This window comes from Neovison vison, chromosome 7 (genome assembly GCF_020171115.1).
Source record: "Neovison vison isolate M4711 chromosome 7, ASM_NN_V1, whole genome shotgun sequence".
In the NCBI taxonomy this organism is placed as follows: Eukaryota; Metazoa; Chordata; class Mammalia; order Carnivora; family Mustelidae; genus Neogale; species Neogale vison.
This window is the reverse complement of record NC_058097.1, coordinates 117,787,497-117,804,385: the sequence shown is the minus strand read 5'-3', so window position 1 is coordinate 117,804,385 and position 16,889 is coordinate 117,787,497. Positions and strand designations below refer to the sequence as shown.

At 52.5% G+C, this 16,889-nt stretch overlaps 1 protein-coding gene across 2 annotated transcripts in view; it reads right to left on the bottom strand.

Annotated features, from left to right (window-relative positions):
• FLI1 (Fli-1 proto-oncogene, ETS transcription factor) overlaps positions 1-16,543 on the bottom strand; it is a 123,263-nt gene extending 106,720 nt beyond the window's left edge. Inside the window, exons 1-2 of one of the 2 annotated variants that reach the window (XM_044258191.1) lie at positions 16,286-16,543; positions 14,963-15,043 (exon numbers count right to left, since the gene is read on the bottom strand). In XM_044258191.1, coding sequence (XP_044114126.1) covers positions 14,963-15,001 — 39 coding nt within the window. In that variant the 5' untranslated portion in view covers positions 15,002-15,043; positions 16,286-16,543. Of the gene's footprint in view, positions 1-7,366; positions 7,727-14,962; positions 15,044-16,285 lie in introns of those variants that run through there. The other variant, XM_044258192.1, reaches the window with a different exon arrangement.
• Between the last annotated feature and the right edge of the window lie 346 nt (positions 16,544-16,889).

Here is a 16,889-nt window from a genome sequence, read left to right as displayed (position 1 = left end):
GATCCTGTTTGGAATGGTGGTGATAACTGAGTTTCTGGTGTGCTTGGTGAAATTTCACCATGAGGTGATGGGCACAACCAAAACATGAAAGTCTGTCAGACCTTTTTGACTTTCTATCGAAGTTAGATTGGAGTCTCAGGGAAACAACATTTCCTTTTGTCTCTTCTCAATTACTATCTGCTGACTCATTGTCAAAGGGAACTGAAGTTGTACCCCCAGGATAGCCGCCTAATTGAAAAGAGGGCTTGTGGTGCACCTGGATGGCTCAGTGGGTTAAGCCTCTGCTTTCAGCTCAGGTCATGATCTCAGGGTCCTGGGATCAACGCCAGAATTGGGCTGTCCGCTCAGTGGGAAGCCTGCTTCACCCCACCCCCACCCCTGCCTCTCTGCCTACTTGTGATCTCTCTCTCTCTGTGTCAAATAAATAAATAAAATCTTCAAAAAAAAAAAAGAGGGCTTGTGGTGTAATCTCTAGAACACTGAGACAGAGGACACATTTAAATGAGTTAAAGGAAAAATCACATTTTTATGAGCTCTGGTGAAGTAGAGTTTCTCCTCCTTCTCCTGACTCCTTACTTAATAAACAGGCATCTTTAAAGACAGTTGAGAGTATGGTCTGGTTCCCTGAGCATATCACTGGCTCTCAAATCCTGTCAATTATTCACTTCCTGGGGCCTCTTGTCCACCTGTGGGCAAGTGATGGAGCCACTCCCTCTCCATTTCCTAAGGAACTGGATGTGGACCGGAAGGGTTCCATGTCTAAGAGATTTGTACATCTGTGTTGGTCATACTTCTCTTCACGACTTTTTGATTCCTCCTTTCTAGACCTAAATTCTTGTTACGGTATTGAAGGTGTCCGGAATACAATTCCAGCCAATCTTTCCCCTCCTCCTTTTCCTTCATATGTATCCCCTTCCCCCCGACCTCACCGAAGTATTCTGATTTCTGAGAAAGCCCCTGAACTGTATCTTCTTGGGCAGGTCCTGCCCATCCTTCATAGCCAAGGTCCAGGTCCACCTACACCAAGAGGCTGTGTATATAGAAAAAGCAAATATTCTGGAATCAGAAACCCAGGGCTCGAAACCCAGTTGTGCCATCTATCAGCTGTCATCTTAGATAACTTACCCAACCTCCCTGAACTTTAACTTCTCCTATCCAAAATGGAGGCGTGATGGTATTATCTCCTACTGAGGTGTTATGAGGATTAATGATGAAGGTTTACACAAAAGTGCTTTCTAAATAGAAAGGACCATATGGATAACTATTGGGGTTAGGTCTTTCTGGGTCTCTCCAGTTGAAATTGCTCCTTCCTTCCTTGAGGTCAGCATGACACTTGTTGCATTCATCTGTGCACACACCCGGCTTATCCTGATGTCTTCAGAAAGCAGCCTCTTTGCCACTGGCATTCTATCTACCTTGACCCCATTCCCTTACCCTACATTACAGTCACGCAAAAGACCTTACTGATTTGCATGGTTTGCTGTCTTGCGTTAATATGGCTGGCATCAGTTTATGATGCCAATGAGGCTAAGATTATAGATCCCCATAAAGCCAGCCAGCTTCCCTCACCAAAAGGATTATTCCCTAAGCAGCCTAATCCTGTTAGACTTCCATGATATTGGCGCCAAGGGGAACGATATGGGGGTAACAAAACCCCACCCATTGCGTCTGGGAAACATCTCAAGGCTACAGGCCACTGACGTTGGGTGTAAGAGGTCAGTAGGAGAGTGAGAGTGACGTCACTTAGTAGTACCATCCCATCGATGAACTGATACGGGGATAGGATGAGCACTGCAGATGTAAATCATTAAAGCAACAGAAAATGAAGCAGAGTACAGTCTTCTGCAAGGAAAACACACCTGCACAGATCTGAGGTTACTAGAAAAGCTGTTATTCTGGTTGATGATTTTGTGAGATTGTGTGTGTATGTGTGTACATAGTGACCAATGTCCTTTAGCCTTCTCAGTTTGTCATAAAACAAGAAGCCAAAGATAGAAAGACTGTTCCAACGACAGGCCAAGAAAAGAAAATCACGTTATTCAAAACAAAACAAAACAAAACAGAAACATTATTCTAGACCCACATAATGTAGCTAATTGTCTAAAATGAATGAAAATAGTAGATTTTCAATTCTCACTCTAGAGAGTCGGTCCCTAATCTGAAAATCCCTCTATCAAGCTTCAGATAGAATAAGACCTTTTTTCAGAGCAGACTAGGATGGCTTGAGTCCTGACTTACAATTTGAGGATATTTTTTGAAGTTTGAGGTAGGATAAATTTGAGGATAGTTTTTGAAGTTTGAGGTAGGATAAAGGCCTCAGTGCATTAGAAATCCTGTCTGGTGATTCATCAATCATGAAGATTTTCCCAAATTTTACTTTTATTTTTATTTTTTTGCTGGGGCAACTCAGTACTAGCATTAGACCAATGTTACATTTCTAGAAAACAGACTGGGTTTAAATCAATCACTTTTTAAAACCGAATGCCACGTTAACCAGATAACCCCAAATATGATCAGACTTTGAAATCTGAACTCTTATTTAATGCAGTTGTTATTTAAGACCTACTTACTACACAGTCTGAAAGATGGGTCTATAAGTTATATTGTAATGCATCTGAACATATTTTGCTTAAATCATCAAATACTCAATTATTAAAGGAATTGAAATAGGAATTCGGCCCACCTGCCCTTGGTCGGTAGAGGACCTATTGGTTATTTAAGCAAAATCCTTTATTTTTTGTTGCCTCTTGGTAGTGGAGACTTTGTTTGTCTATAGGAAAAGAAGGATTTATTTTGGAAAACAGCTATGTAAAAATCCTATCTGAGAATTTGGAATTCTTTTTAAAGTATGGATATAATTCAGGATGGCAGTAATAAATTTTTCATTAAATAGCAGATACATCTTTAGCTCAAAGTGCCAAATTCCTCATGGTTTTTCTTTTTAAGGCTTCTCTCTCTGTCTGTCTCTGTCTGCCTCTCTCTCACACACACGATCGCCAGGATTCTGTAACTCGTGGTATTATAATGAAAGCAAATGAAATCTTCACAATGTGGTGGAAAGAACACTAGCCTGAGGGTTAGGATCCCTGAATTCTCCTCTTGACTCTGTCAGTGGTTAGCTATGTGATCTTAGGTAGTGCATTAAACAACTCTTGGCCTCAGTTTCCCCACCCACAGAACAAACATATTGAGCTCAATAATCTCAAAAGTTCTCAAGTTGCAAACCTACAGATCTGCTTTGAATGGCAGGAGAAGTGGAGGGAAGATTTTTGTGGGAATTATTCAGCAAGGAAATAAGATTCATCATTTGGTAACTACCTGAAGGAAGCAATTCAATGTGGTCACAGGGACAGAGAAATTGACATAGTGCTGTCCTGCCTGGCATTCTCATGACTCCAGGAAGGTTAAAAGGTAGTGGTGAGGGGGAGGGGGGTTGTACAATTCACTCTTCAAAGTCAAGGTAGCACCTATTTTTGAGGACAGATGTAGAGTCTTTGTTCCCAGGGTTCCTCACTCTGTTGCTTTCTACTCAGATACCATCCCGAAGTTTCCAAACTGGAAAGCATTGTCTTGTCAGCCTTAACCTACCCTCCTGGCCCCCATCTGCCACACACACACTCTCTGCCGGCTTACAGAAGCCAGTGGGGACCTCTCCCTATGTTTCCCATTTTGTTCTCTCATCACTTAAGGGATTGTATGGTGCTGCCATTTCCCAAGGCAAACGATGTAGACTGACAGTTTCTCTGCTCCATTGTGACTTTATCTGAAGCATCCTCCCCTGTATCCTGACTGATATGGCTACATGACCTTCTACCCCCTAACCTGCCTCTTGTTCTTCAGAAAGTGGATCAACCCTAGACATAAAATTATTTATTTAGATGTCTGCCCCTACTATGAGATGTACATTCTAGCAGGGTTTTGATAACCTCTTTTATTCTCAACACAGAAAGCAGAGATTTGGAACATAATAGACACATAATCAGTATTGGTTGAATTAATAAAATATGTATTACGGGACACCCAGACTTGTGATCCAATGCTCTGACCAATCGATCCCTGAAAGTCCTTAACCCCAAGGAGAAATTCAGCAAACGGGCATTCCACTAAGGTACCAGACTTTATTTAATCCTCACTGTTGTTTCTGGCAAGGGAGTGCTTTGGCCCCACTTTAGAGATGAGAAAACTGACATTCAAAGACCTGAAGGGCCTTGCTGTAGGGCACACAGCAGCTGAGTAGCAGCTGAGAATGAACTCAGATTTTCTGACTTCAAGTCCGCCCCACATTTCCCTGTTTCATTCACCAAATCTGCATCTTCTCTGATTGTCTCTCCATCTTTAATAGTACCATGTGCATTGAATCAAGCTTTCATAGATGGAGGAACTAGATTCAGTGGAAGACTGCCTAGAACAAAGATGCAGGTTTTGAAACCGGGTCATCTTCTGAGCAGCAACCAGTATCACGTGATTTTCAACACTGATAATGTCACTGTGGGGGCAGGGGTGAGGTAAGTGTTGTTTAATATCGCAGGTTAACTTGTCTGTGGCCAAAGAAGAGCAGAATGGCTCCTGCAAATTTTGGTCTTCCCAACATGACTCTCAAAGCCTTCCCAGGAGACATTCTTGGGAAGGAGGAGGGAGCACGACACAGAAGGACTTACAACAAGGGCGGCAAAATTAAGATTTTGAAATCACATGGAGTTCTGCAAATTATGCACAAAATAAAAACCTTCCTCAAAGCAATCAGACTTCCCTGGCCCAAGTATCTCCTTAGTGTGGAGACTCATAGGTATTTTGAAATATTGACATGCCTTATATTTGAGGAAGAAATATGCAGGTGCATAAAAATCACATTCCAGAATTACTCAAACATGATTTGTCAAGGTCACTCAAACTGGGAACACACATTCTAGATTTCTGTCTACAGACCTCCATCTGTACAGGACTGAATTTCATGGACATGCAGGTCTATGTCCTTATAAGAACGTATAAACATGGTATTTTAGGAACCGAATATTGGAAAGATATACTGTAGAGGGACTTTACTTCCCTGTTTCATTTATACAAAGATTTTGAAGTTCAAACAGGTTCAGTGGATCATACATTCTCATGTGAGAGGCTAGAAATCCACTAACCTCCCCTTGTCCATTGTCCCCTCCAAACACAGTGTTTGAACCCCCGTAGGAATGGGGTCTAGGAACCTCAAGATCCAAAGGTCACACAGGAACCGGAAACCGTGGCTTTTACACAATTTAAATACTGAAGCTTACATTAACAGCCCCATCCTTGAGCATTCTGGGGACCGAAGTCCCTCCCCAGGACTTGAGAAGCCACTGCTCTGTGGGTGTGTCTGCAGAACCAGGTCACCTGGAGGAGGGACAAGGGTGCTCCTGAGGAGGGCCAGGAGGGACTCACAGGCGGACTCACCGCCCACAGGAGAAAGAAGACCTTCCCCTCATCCTTAGCATGAAGGACCATCATCTCAGCCTGGTTTCCCTGCCTGCCATGCCAATCCTTGTGTGTATCTCTAAAGAGGTTAGCACATCCTGGGTACACAGACCACAGCTTCCTCCATTTGCTCAGGGCCGTAGAGGTCTAAGCATCATGGAGATATTGCTTCACTTCTCCTTAGGGTGTCCACATCAAGACCCTGGAGCCATCTTGCCACCCTTCCGGATCAGAGGCAGATTTTCTGGGTAAGTGGTAAGTGTCCTAATGTGAGAGAGTCTTCTAGAGTGGAGCATCCTTTTACCAAACCAGAGACACACAGACATTTGCAGGCGCTCACCAGCATGAAGACAAAACAGGTGTAAGTGGCCAGTGGCCACCTCCACACTCGCCGTAGGAATACTCCTCACTCCCGCACACTTTAAACTGGATGAACCCAGACTCACGCAGGCTTCCCCCTGAACTCGGTACAATCAATTATCTCATCTCCAGATTTTCAAGTTCCTTCTCTTGGTGCCTTTTACCTAAGTCAGCATGTTTCAAACTTTCAGGAAAAAAAAAACAAAAAAACAAAAAAACCCTTAGAAAATAAAAACCACTGCTCCACCCAAATGATAAAAATCTCTTAAATTCTCCAAGCACAACATCTTCATCTCCTCTAAACTCAGTCCGGAGCAAGGAGTTGATTCCTTTGGGTTCTGGGGAATGGCCGGCTCTGCCAGTCCCCACCTCACCAGCCTAATAGTTTTTCCAGACTGACTCCTGCTTGGGGTTGCGGGACAGCCTGGAAGCCGACTCCTGGTCCCATTCATTCCTCTGGGTCCTCTAAGGTCAGTCACTTTAGGGGGTGTCCCTCCTCTCAGCTCCCGGGACCACTTCCCCCTTCCAGGAGGGGCAGGCAATCAACACTCCTGAAGTCTGACACAAACCCCAGACCCTCATCCATCCCTCTGGGCTGCATTTTGCAACTTAGAGGCAGGCGCGAGGTGTGGGGTGAGGGTGGGGAGGGGGGTGGATTTGCCAGCGCGGTCGCAGGGGCTGTCGGCTCATAGCCGGCCACCGCAGGAGAAGCGGCTCTGTAGGGCGCGGGACCCTCTTGGGGAAGACGGTGGAGCCCTTGCCCTGGAGCCAGCGCACGGCTGGGAGAGGAGAGCCGGAGCCGCGTGCAAGGCGCGGGGCAGCGGCGCCGACCCAGGCTGCAGAGGGATCCCCGGCCGGCGGAGCGCAGAGGCCGGCCCGTCAGTCTCGGGGAGCCGGCAGCCCTCGAGGGCCAGAAAGCTCCGCAACACAAGCACCAAGAGGAAGGGAAACCAGCTCGCGCTGACATGTAAACAGGGACTTCCATCTGGAGGAGTCCGCTCACACAGACCCCCAAGCACACTCACTTGCACCCCGATCCGCCTTCAACCCATCCACTTGCCCGCCCCAAGGCCCTCCAGGCGGGGGGGACCCTAGCTGGTGGCGGCTGCAGCTCCCGCCCCCGTCGCCTTCGGCCTCAGGGAAGAGGAAGCCGGCAGCCAGGCGAGTGCCCAGCGCCGGGGCCAAGGCGCCCAGCTTGCCCGGTGGGAGTGGTGGACCCGAAGGTCTCCAGCCCCAGGCTTGGATCCGCGCCCAAGGTCCTTAGGTTTCATGCGGACCCACCCCGCCCGCAGCCCGGCCCGCAGCGCGTAGGGGGCAGCCGGACGCGGCTTTGGGACAGGGGGTGCTGGGGGAGATCGCTGTCTGTGGTGAGCCCGGAGGGTCGCCCCCGCGAGTGAAACTTGCCACCCGAGCGCGGGAGGAGAAGGCGCGAAGCCGGGGCACGGAAGGAAGGGAGAGTAGCCACGTCTTCCGGGACCCCGGCGCCCCGCGCCAAGCCTGCCGGCTGCCTAGCCGCCCCGGCCGGACCCGCCGCTCCCGCTCCCATTGCCCCATCGCTTACCTTAATAGTCCCGTCCATTTGGCCAAGTCTGCAGCCGAGCCCCCCAATATTCCACACATTGACCCGGTTGCAGCCTGACCTCGCAGCCCCTTCGGATTAGCCCGGCGCGGCCTCCCTGGCGCCCTGGGCCCTCCCTGCGTGCCCCCCACGAGCGCCCTGCCCTCGCTCCCCTGTGCACGTTTGTTGTTGTAGCGGAACGAAAAAGAGACAGTTAACCGGATGAAACTTTTTTTCAGCTAATTTTGGGAAGTGACTTCACTTTGCGAATCGAGGAGGAAGTCCTATCTCTCTCTCTCTCTCTCTCTCTCTGTCTCGCGCTCTCTTCTCCTCTCCCCTCTGCTCTCCCTTGCCTTCCCTCCCCCCACACCCCCTCTTCCTCCCCTCTGCTGGTCCTGCTTTTCGCATCACACACACTATATAAATATACCCGGAGATGCCCAGATACATTCATGCGCAGCGCACACAGGATACTTGCTCCTGGGAGATAAGAGCGAGCCGGGAACAATGCCGGGGTCCACGCCCGGCGCCCGCGCCCTGATTCCCGCAGTCTGCACCCCCACCCCCAACACCTTCCCCCAAAGTCCAAAACCAAACGTCTTTGGCCTCCTTCCTTTTCCCGGGCCGTTGGCCGAAGGTGGCCCTCCTGACTCATTCACTTTCCGTTTCTTCCCACAGATACGTTCATTAATGCTTTTTCCAGCCGGAGTCAAACTTATTGGGGGTTGGGGGGGAGCGTTTACTCGGGCTGGGGATAACCTGGAGCCTACTGCCCGGGGAGATCCAGACGCAGACCGAAGCAAACCAACCATTAAAAAAGTGCATCCAATGGGAATTTTTCCACTCGGGCCCTCGGCCGCCGAGTCGCGGCAGACTCAGCGGTTCACCGGTCGACGCGGACTCCGGGCGGTTTCGGAAGGACCGTCGGGGGCACGGAGTAGGCTCCCAGCGCATTGTTAGAAGAAGGGCGCCCTCGGGGCAGCGCGCCTCGGCCCTTCGCTCCCGGAGAGTTCCCGGTGCCCGCCGAGGGCGGGAGCTGCGGCACCCAAGGCCACCTACCCGCGCCTTCTAGGGTCAAACCCCTCGCACTTTACCTGGACCCAATGGCCCAAGTCCCGGCGCTCGGCCAGAGCCCCCTATGCAGTGCTACTCCGAGCCCCGGAGAAACCTACACTACCGCGGACATTCCTTCTACGCTGGTCAGCAGGTCTCCAGAGCGCAGCAAGCAAGATCGCCGCACAGACTCAGACTTCCCCCTCGGGTGAGCCCCCGGGGTCAGTGCTCAGGTCCAACGTCCGCACCCAGCCGGGAGGCCAGCCGGCCCTTGGCCCGCCTTGTCGGTCCCCGCCACCCGGAGACCTCCCAGGCCCCCCTGCATTGCCGCCGAACGCTCCAGTTGGGGCAGCCTCAGGAGTCCAGACGCAGCGAGGGAACCCCCCTCCCCAGCCTCCGAGCGCTCTCGGCTTGACTCCCTTCTCCCCAACCTCCAAAACAGGTTACCTTGTCCACGCTCTCCAGACCACGCTTTGGACTTTTTCACTTTTATTTAAGAGTCCACCCGGGGAAGGAGGAAAAAAAAAAAATCCAGAGGAGATCCGAGTCAATTGGAAAGAAAAAAAATTCAAAAGGGTGTCCACAGCGGCGAAAAAGGTGACTTATTAATTCTTTATTTCTTCTGGACCAATTGAGCCAGAAAGCTGGCTTGCCTTCCTCCCTCCCTCCCCCCACCCCCTCTCGAAATTAGTCTCATCAATTCAGCTCCAATTTTGGGTTCGAATACAGACGCGGGTCTGAACGTGACCAGACCTGGAGTGGCGGGTGCAGCCTGCCAGCAATTGAGACTCGGCGTGCTTATGGGGGAGTGGGGTGGGGGAGGGGTGGGGGGTGGGTTGGAGGCCGGACCGACCCCCCCCCCCACCTCCTGTCTGCTTCTCAATCCAGGGGTCTGCTCCGGGGCTCCCCAGAGACCGCCACATCTGGTTACCGCTAGCGGGGTCAGTTCCCCCCCTTTGCCTGGGGCCACCAGTTCTGGAGTTCAATTAAAAGAAATCAGACTTAACCCTTTCCTCTCCTCGGCCGGCAGCCTGCGCTCTCACTCTTCCCTTCAGCTTTTCCACATGCTTTCCAGAGAGGAAAGAGGTTAAAGGGAAAGGAAGAATGAATTACATCCTTTCAAACCCCAAATTGTTTCCTTTTCAGCCCAGACTCTGCCGACCTTCAAACGACAACAGGGCTTTCAGGAGGGTGCGGAGAGACTGCTTCCACCCAGACCTGGCCAGAAACCTGGCACCCCCAGCTTCGTTGCCCCTTTCTCAGGCAGAAGAGATTCCAACTCTACCACCCGGAGGCCCCCTTCCTGGTGCTGGGCAAACACTGAGGTTGTTAATGGCCACCCCACACCAGCCAGCTGCTCCCCCTTCCTTCCAGTCTCCTCCTAGTGCTGGAGAAGTCACCTCCATGGCAAAAATGTTGGCTAGGTTTCTCTTCCCACCTCCTATGAAGGGTAGCCAAGAGCATATATTCTTATCTACACTGCACTGATCAGGACAGTCACCCCCACACCCCTAGTACCCCCAACTCCTTTTAGCAGGAACTGCCTTTTCACATCAGGAAGTTGGTCAATATGAAACTACATTAAAATGAGGACTTGCCCTCCTGTTTTATCTTTTTTAAAGATTTTATTTATTTGACACAGAAAAAGAGATCAAAATAGGCAGAGAGGCAGACAGAGAGGGAGGAGGAAGCAGGCTCCCTGCTGAGCAGAGAGCCCAAGGAGGGACTTGATCCCAGGACTCTGAGATTATGACCTGAGCTAAAGGCAGAGGCTTAACCCACTGAGCCACCCAGGTGCCCCTGCCCTCCTGTTTTAGCTGTGAAACTCAATAGCACTTTGTTTCTCCTGGGAGAACCAAAGCTATGGCAATTTCATAATTTGGAAGATGGAGGGGGGAGAGGCTGACATTGGCATAACTGTCACCCCTTTGTGACTCATGGACTGGCACTGATGCCATGCCTTTTGCTATTTACCAGTTCCTCCATGAGGAGCTCCTGTCCATTCACGACGTCCTCCAACCAGCAAAAAGAAGCCCCCCAGCTGGGAACAACAGCTCTCTGAGGGATTTGAGGCTCCCTCTACCCCATATTGACATGCTGGTAGGCAAGTTTGCCCCACTTATATAACTCTGGGTTTGAGGCTCAACTCCTGCTGCTGCTTCTATTTTAAATCCCAAAGGGGGAAAAAGCCCTAACCAAACACAACAGTAAACAAGTCTGCCCTGTTTCATGTGGTTAACACCAGACATCTGGAAAGATGGTTTGATCCTGGCAGCTCGCATTGTTTTCACGAGCAGCCAGAGAATATTTTGAATGTTTGCATTGAGACAAATTGATAGAGAGCCGTGGTAAGGCCCGCTACAAATGAAAAGTGTCTTTGAGTTGGGGAACCCCTCCCGGTCTCCTCTCTTGCCCTCCCCTTTCTTTTTCCCCCTCTCTCCCTCTCCCTTCTCCTAGCTTAGTGAGGAGCTGGTTACCCCAGCCCACACACTTGCACACACCCTCTTTCCTGGCTCACCAGAGACTGCCCTGCCTGCCTTTCCCAGACTGGGCAGGGCTGGTGCCCAGGAGCCAGTGCCGGCTACCATCAGCGCCCACCAGTTTTCATGTCGGGGAGCGCTCGCAGCCAAGGAAGCGGGCCAGCATGGAAAACAAAAGCTACCAACTGGGGGACCCACAAGACAACTCATGGCACCGTTCTAAGCCTAGGGTCACGTACAGAAAGCATGCACATGGAGGGTGAATATTTAGGAAAACATTTGGATTTTGAACATTTTTGCTGGAACTCTGGTCGGAGGACTTGCCTCTCACCATCCGCACTTGACAGTATTTTCAAAGATGCGGAAGTCCTGCTTCCCCCCGGGAGGGAAGCGGCTGGGTGAAACGTGTCTTGGCTCGCTCAATGTCAGCCCTTTTGACCCGGTCAAGACTTTCCAGACACGACTTCCTGGGCTTCTTCGGTCCCAGCCCAGGTTGGAGGCGGGAGGACGCGACAATCGGTGCCGGGTCCCCGGGGTGCCTCTGGACCCAGGGACTGCCCCGTCACTTGAAACCCCGAAAGATGCAAGGCCTGGCAGAGTGTCTCCGGCGGATCCTCCCCCCTCCGTCCCTCGGTCCTCCGTCCTCCCCCGCCCCTCGGGTCCAGCGCGGCCTCGGCTGGTATTCGAGCTGGCAAGGGCGGGGAGGGCGGGGAGGCGGGGGCGCGGGGGAGGGACCGGCGAGCGAGCGCCAAAACTCCAGACTGCACAACTGCAGCTTCAAGTGTCTGGCCCCTCGCTCCAGGCCATAATTAATTTGAGATTTATTTTTATTGGAGAACTCGAGTCTCGTCTGACCTTAGCCAAACAAGGCAGCTCGAGCCGCCCCTGGATGCGCTTGAATGCCGGGGAATATTTCTGCAGGAAGGCTCTGCAGGCGCGCCTGCTTTGAATTTGTTTCTCAGACTTCATCTACTCACAGATTGAAGGAAGATTTAGAGCCTCTGCTCGCCCTGCCCGCTCCCTACGCTCGTTCTTGCTTTAGCGCCAAGCGGGTTCAAAACGCTACGTGGGAGGCCGCGGCGGCGGGAGGGCCGGGGGCCGGCGGGCTCGGCTGGGGGAGGGTCTCTGCGCCCAGAGCCCGAGGCGCTGCGGGCCGGGTCCCCAGACCACGCGGCGTCTACGAGGAAATCCCGAGGGAGTCCCAGGCCGACCAGAGAGCGCAGGCTGACAAGAGGTGGAGACCAGCCAGGTGCCGGGACTCTCACCCAGCGGCGATGCCTAGACGGGGGCCTGGGGCGGGGGGGGGGGCACGGGAGCATTTCAGCCTCTCCGATCTCTGTCCGCCCTGCCTCCCAGCCGCCCCAAATGGCATTTATTCTAAGTACAGACCTGTGTCCTTGAAACGCTGCTGCTGGACCTGCTGGCCAGATGCTGCCCCTGGGGCGTGTCGGTCGCTGTGAACATTCTGGGGCTAGAAGCCTCCTTTGGTCTGGTTTGGGGGGGCGGGGTGTCTCCTCCAGAAATGCAGCTTGGGCTGAACCTGCAGGCTAGGTGGTGAGGGAGCGGGAGCAAGGAGTCCGGAAGACTCGCAAAGAGGAGAAAGTGGAGGACCAAGCCAGTCTCCGCTGGGTTGACGAGGGGCTTTCCGTGTTGTGCTCCCCGCGCTGGTACTGACAAGGGATTTGCACCCTGCAGGGGCAGGATGACTTCCCACATCTACAAGTGGAACATCCAGGTGGAAGGTCACTCTGTGGGACCTAGGGTTTGAATTCTGGCTCTGCATGTACCAGCTCTGTGGCCTTGAACAAGTTCCTTAACCTCTCTGTGCCTCAGTGTCTTCCATCTGTACATGGGTGTTGTGATAGGATGTAACCCTCAAAGGGCTTTCCTAAACTTGAAATGAGTGTCTGGAACTTGCCTGACAGCACAATTTTGCCCTTATTTGTATCTTGGCCCCACCTCTTACAAGCTCTGTTATCTTAACCTCTCAATACCTCAGTTTCTCATCTGCAAAATGGATTACATCCTAGGGTTGTTATTAATATTAAATGAGTTATAGAACAGGGCCTAGCAAAGGCAAGGGCTACCATGATGTTACTACCATTATTCACCTACTGCAACGTCTTTGTCCTAAAGAGTCACGCCCCTTCCCTCTCTCCCTTTTCCTCTCTCCTTCCAGCCCCATACCCTCCCTCAGCGCTCTCCTGTGGAATCTCCCTGAGGACTCTGTGAGTTCTCAGAACCCAGATCGCTGCCCAGTGGAGTGGGCACCCTTGGCTGCTGCAGCCCGGCTGGGCTCCAGGCTCCCAGCCTGGGCGCCGGGGCCGTGCGGTGTTTGTCAACAACCTCGGAGGTTCCTGACACAGAATGGCAGGGTTTTGGCAGTGGGGGACTGTTTGTGCCCCTCTGGCAAATGGTCGATGTAGGGAGCGGGAGGAACAGACCCAAGATTGTCCCTGCTACGCAGACCTTGCGCCGCCATCAATGCACCCCTTTGTGCAACAATACAAACTTTGTGGCTGCTGAAAAATCCATTTTTCCCCCTTGAAAAGAGCTCCTGCGGCGAGCGGCTCCTTTGGCTGCCCACAGCTCCTAGACTGCCGCCTCTCTCCCTGCTCCCCACTCTGGACAGCTCTGCTCTCCTGGGCCGGTTTGCTTTCTCTCTTACTCTCCGCTTGGGTCAGCCTCCTGGACTCCTGCTTGCCCCTCTTGGGACCGTCATCCCGAGGTTTTGGGTCCCTGAGGTGTGTGCAGACACGGGTTGGGGAGGTGGTGGTGGGCTGTGGATGGGAGAGAGACTCCCCACCCCAGGGCCACTTGCAGCTCTTGGGGTAGAGCTGGAAGAGGGAACACCCTTAGCTTTGAGTACTGGGAGTGCCGCGGTGGGAAGGGTCACAGCCCGCCTAATCTCTCTGGGAAAACTACGCCACGAACCCCGGTGCGCTTTAGTCTCCCTGTGTACGCCCCGCCACCTCCCGAGAGCCCTCCGTCCAGCGATCCATTATATGGATTGTAGACACATCGATTCACTTATTTTTCATTCATTCATTACAGATTAAACATCTCTTACCCGCGCCAAGGCTCCAGGACCTGGCCCCCCAAAGTGACTGTAAAACTTCTTTAGACCTCGGGAGGGGCGGGAATGGGTGGGGTGATACTACCCAGTCTCAACAAATTTCCCTGTAGAGGAATGGGAGGAGGGCCGAATGCAAAAGTTGCGCTTCCCGAGAGCCGCACCCCAACGAGGTGGTCAAGTGCCGGCTGTCCCACAGGTCGGTGGCATTTGCCGACGCAGCAGGGAGCTCTGCGCTGGCACGCAGGTGGGGGTGGGGGCCGGAGGGGGCGGGTTTTCACGGAGAAGCGGGCGGGGCGGGGACCTGAGGGGTGGGTTTGCCGAACCCCGGCGGGCTCTTCCTCCTCGCAACTAGGGAAGGCTCAGCCAGCCCCAGCTCCCGGCTGTTACCCGGAAGGAGGGAGGTCGCGCCTTGAATCCCTACCCCGGACACCCTCGACCCCGCCCCACTGGCGGATTTTCATTTAAACGTGTAACCCAGATGTCCTTCCCTCGATTTGTTTACATTCTTGGGAACTGTTATGAGTGCAAAAAACGTTCCGTATGCTGTCAAATGCTGCGCTTTGGAGGAGCGGGTGGGGCCAAGGAAAGGTGTGCTTGAGGACCGACGGGGTGCCGAACCAGTGGAGAAGCGCGTCGCTTTCACATACCCTCGCACACTGGCCCAGAGACTCACATGCACACTCCCAAGTGCAGGCAGACTCTTAACTTGAAACTTGCTGTGCGCCCGCGGCACGAGCGCAAGACCCACTGGGATTGGACACTGGCTCTCAGTTCAGGGACTGGCGCCTCGGCTTCCCTTTCCAAACTTCACCAGGCTCACCCACTTCCAGTCTCCCAAACAGTACCTGCCCGAGAGCCTGTCTCCTCAACCAAGGATTCCCCAGTCTCCAGATCCACCCTCTGACCCAAGAAAGGGGATGGAGGGGCCATAGGCCTGGGTGGCAGAGGGGCGGGGGTTATTACCTGTTTAAAGATGCTGTCATGTCTTACCTTGACGTAAGACGATGTGTCGGGGACCGTCTGAAACATCCTGGCTTGGTAAGGAAGGGTGGGGAAGGCCCAAGAACCAGCCTGGGTAGGAGAAACCTCAGTCACCCAACAGTACAACACGGGTGAGAGGGTAGAGGGTGGGGGTGGGGTTAGGTGATGAAGGAGAGACGCAAAGGGAGAGGACTCGAGAGTTGGGATGCTCTGATCTGCCTGGGATCCGCCTGGGCCAGCAAGGGAGGATCGGAACTGTTAGGATCGGAACTGTTAGGCAAGGTAGGATGGGAACTGTTAGGCACTGGGCACCCGCCCCTCTGCCTCCAGACCTGAAGGTTGAGAGCCAGCTGAGGCCATTGGGTCTCTTTCCCACAGCCATGTAACCCTCCCCTACCCACAATCAGAGACACCCATCTCCCCCCCAGGGTCTGGGTAGTTTCACACCTGCAGACACCAGGGGACGGGGGACCATCTGAGCCAGAACACAGAATGCTGCCTGGATAAAGGTAGGTTTCCCCTCGGATGCAGCCCAACCACCCAGGGACCAGATATTTACAGAGCTGCCAAGTTCGGGCCCTCCAGGCACAGATCTCCTGCCTGGCTCCCCTAAAACCCCAGGACTCTGCCAGAGTTCAGGTGCCCCCCCCTTCCCTGCTGCTGGACCACTTGGGAAGGAAGACTGGCAGAAGCTTCTTGAGGTCTGGGGAGGTCCTATCCCCCAGCCCTGCTTCTTAAAGAAAACAGTTTTTACAGCAGAGACAAAGACAATGAATAACGCAGCCTTATTTCTAGTAGCAGAGGAGCTGGTGTCTGAAGTCTGAGTAATTGGGCTGGCCGGGTCAGAAACCACCCTAGAATGCCAGGTGCCTCTGCGTGAGTCTCTCCCAGTCTTGCCAAGTCCGGCGGCTGTCTCTCTCCCCTCTTCCCTTCCTTCTCTTAAACCATCTTTAACGTGGCAGCGTGCGGCTTCTCCGGCAGCCAATGTGTTTCTGATAAAGCACTTTTCTCCTCACTAACAAATTCCAGCTTTTCGGCTTCTGAAGCCACAACACACATACGTGAGTTCAGGGACCAGGTATGTTCCTTTGGGCTCCTAGATTCCCATTCCCTGCCTCTATCCCGGGGTCCTTGTAGAGAGTGTCCCCCCATTTTCTCTGAAAGTTGGAATGGAATTTGCCGGGGAAAAAAAGTGAGGCGGGAGCAGGGGAAGAGAGAAAAGAAAGTGCCAGAGAGAAAGAGAGTCCCAGAAAGCCTCCCATTCCTGGTGGAGAAAGGGGCGCCACTAACCCCCTGCATTCCCCCAAGGATCTCACACACAGGAACGCTCACCTTAGATACCCTTTCCTTTTTGGCCAGCAGAAGCAGAACTCCAGCAACTCCAGGATGTTCGAGTTCTGGGTGCCAGTTCTCTGCGCCTAGAGCCCCGGATCCTTGGTGCCCTATTAAACCTGCTGGCTGCCCGGAGTCAAAATGTGCCTTTCTCTGCAGCGCCTTCACACAGCCAGCCTCAGTCCTAGTATGAGCTGGGGGGTGGGGGTGGGGGTGCACAGAAACCGCTTGGTCTGTGTGCCCTGCAGCTCTCCTCCCTGATGTCTCTCTTCGTCGTCCCACTCCCCCTTCCTCTCTCTTTTCCCGTCTTTTAACTTGATTTCCGTTTTCTTATCAATATTTCAACTGCTGTCTGATGAATTGTTCTAGTAGACAGCCACCCATCTGTCCCTCACTGCTTTTCCAGAAACCTCACGGTAGTGCTAGGAAATGTCAAGGAATACTGGGAACCACACACATACTACAGATATAAAGCCAAGGGGAGACACGGAGACCCTGGCCTGCTTTTATGTGATTAGCTTTAAATGATTGCTGTGCAAATAATTTTTTTCTCAGACTTAAGCAATGTGATGGAAGTCCTCTTGGCTTTTTCAAGCCCTTAAGT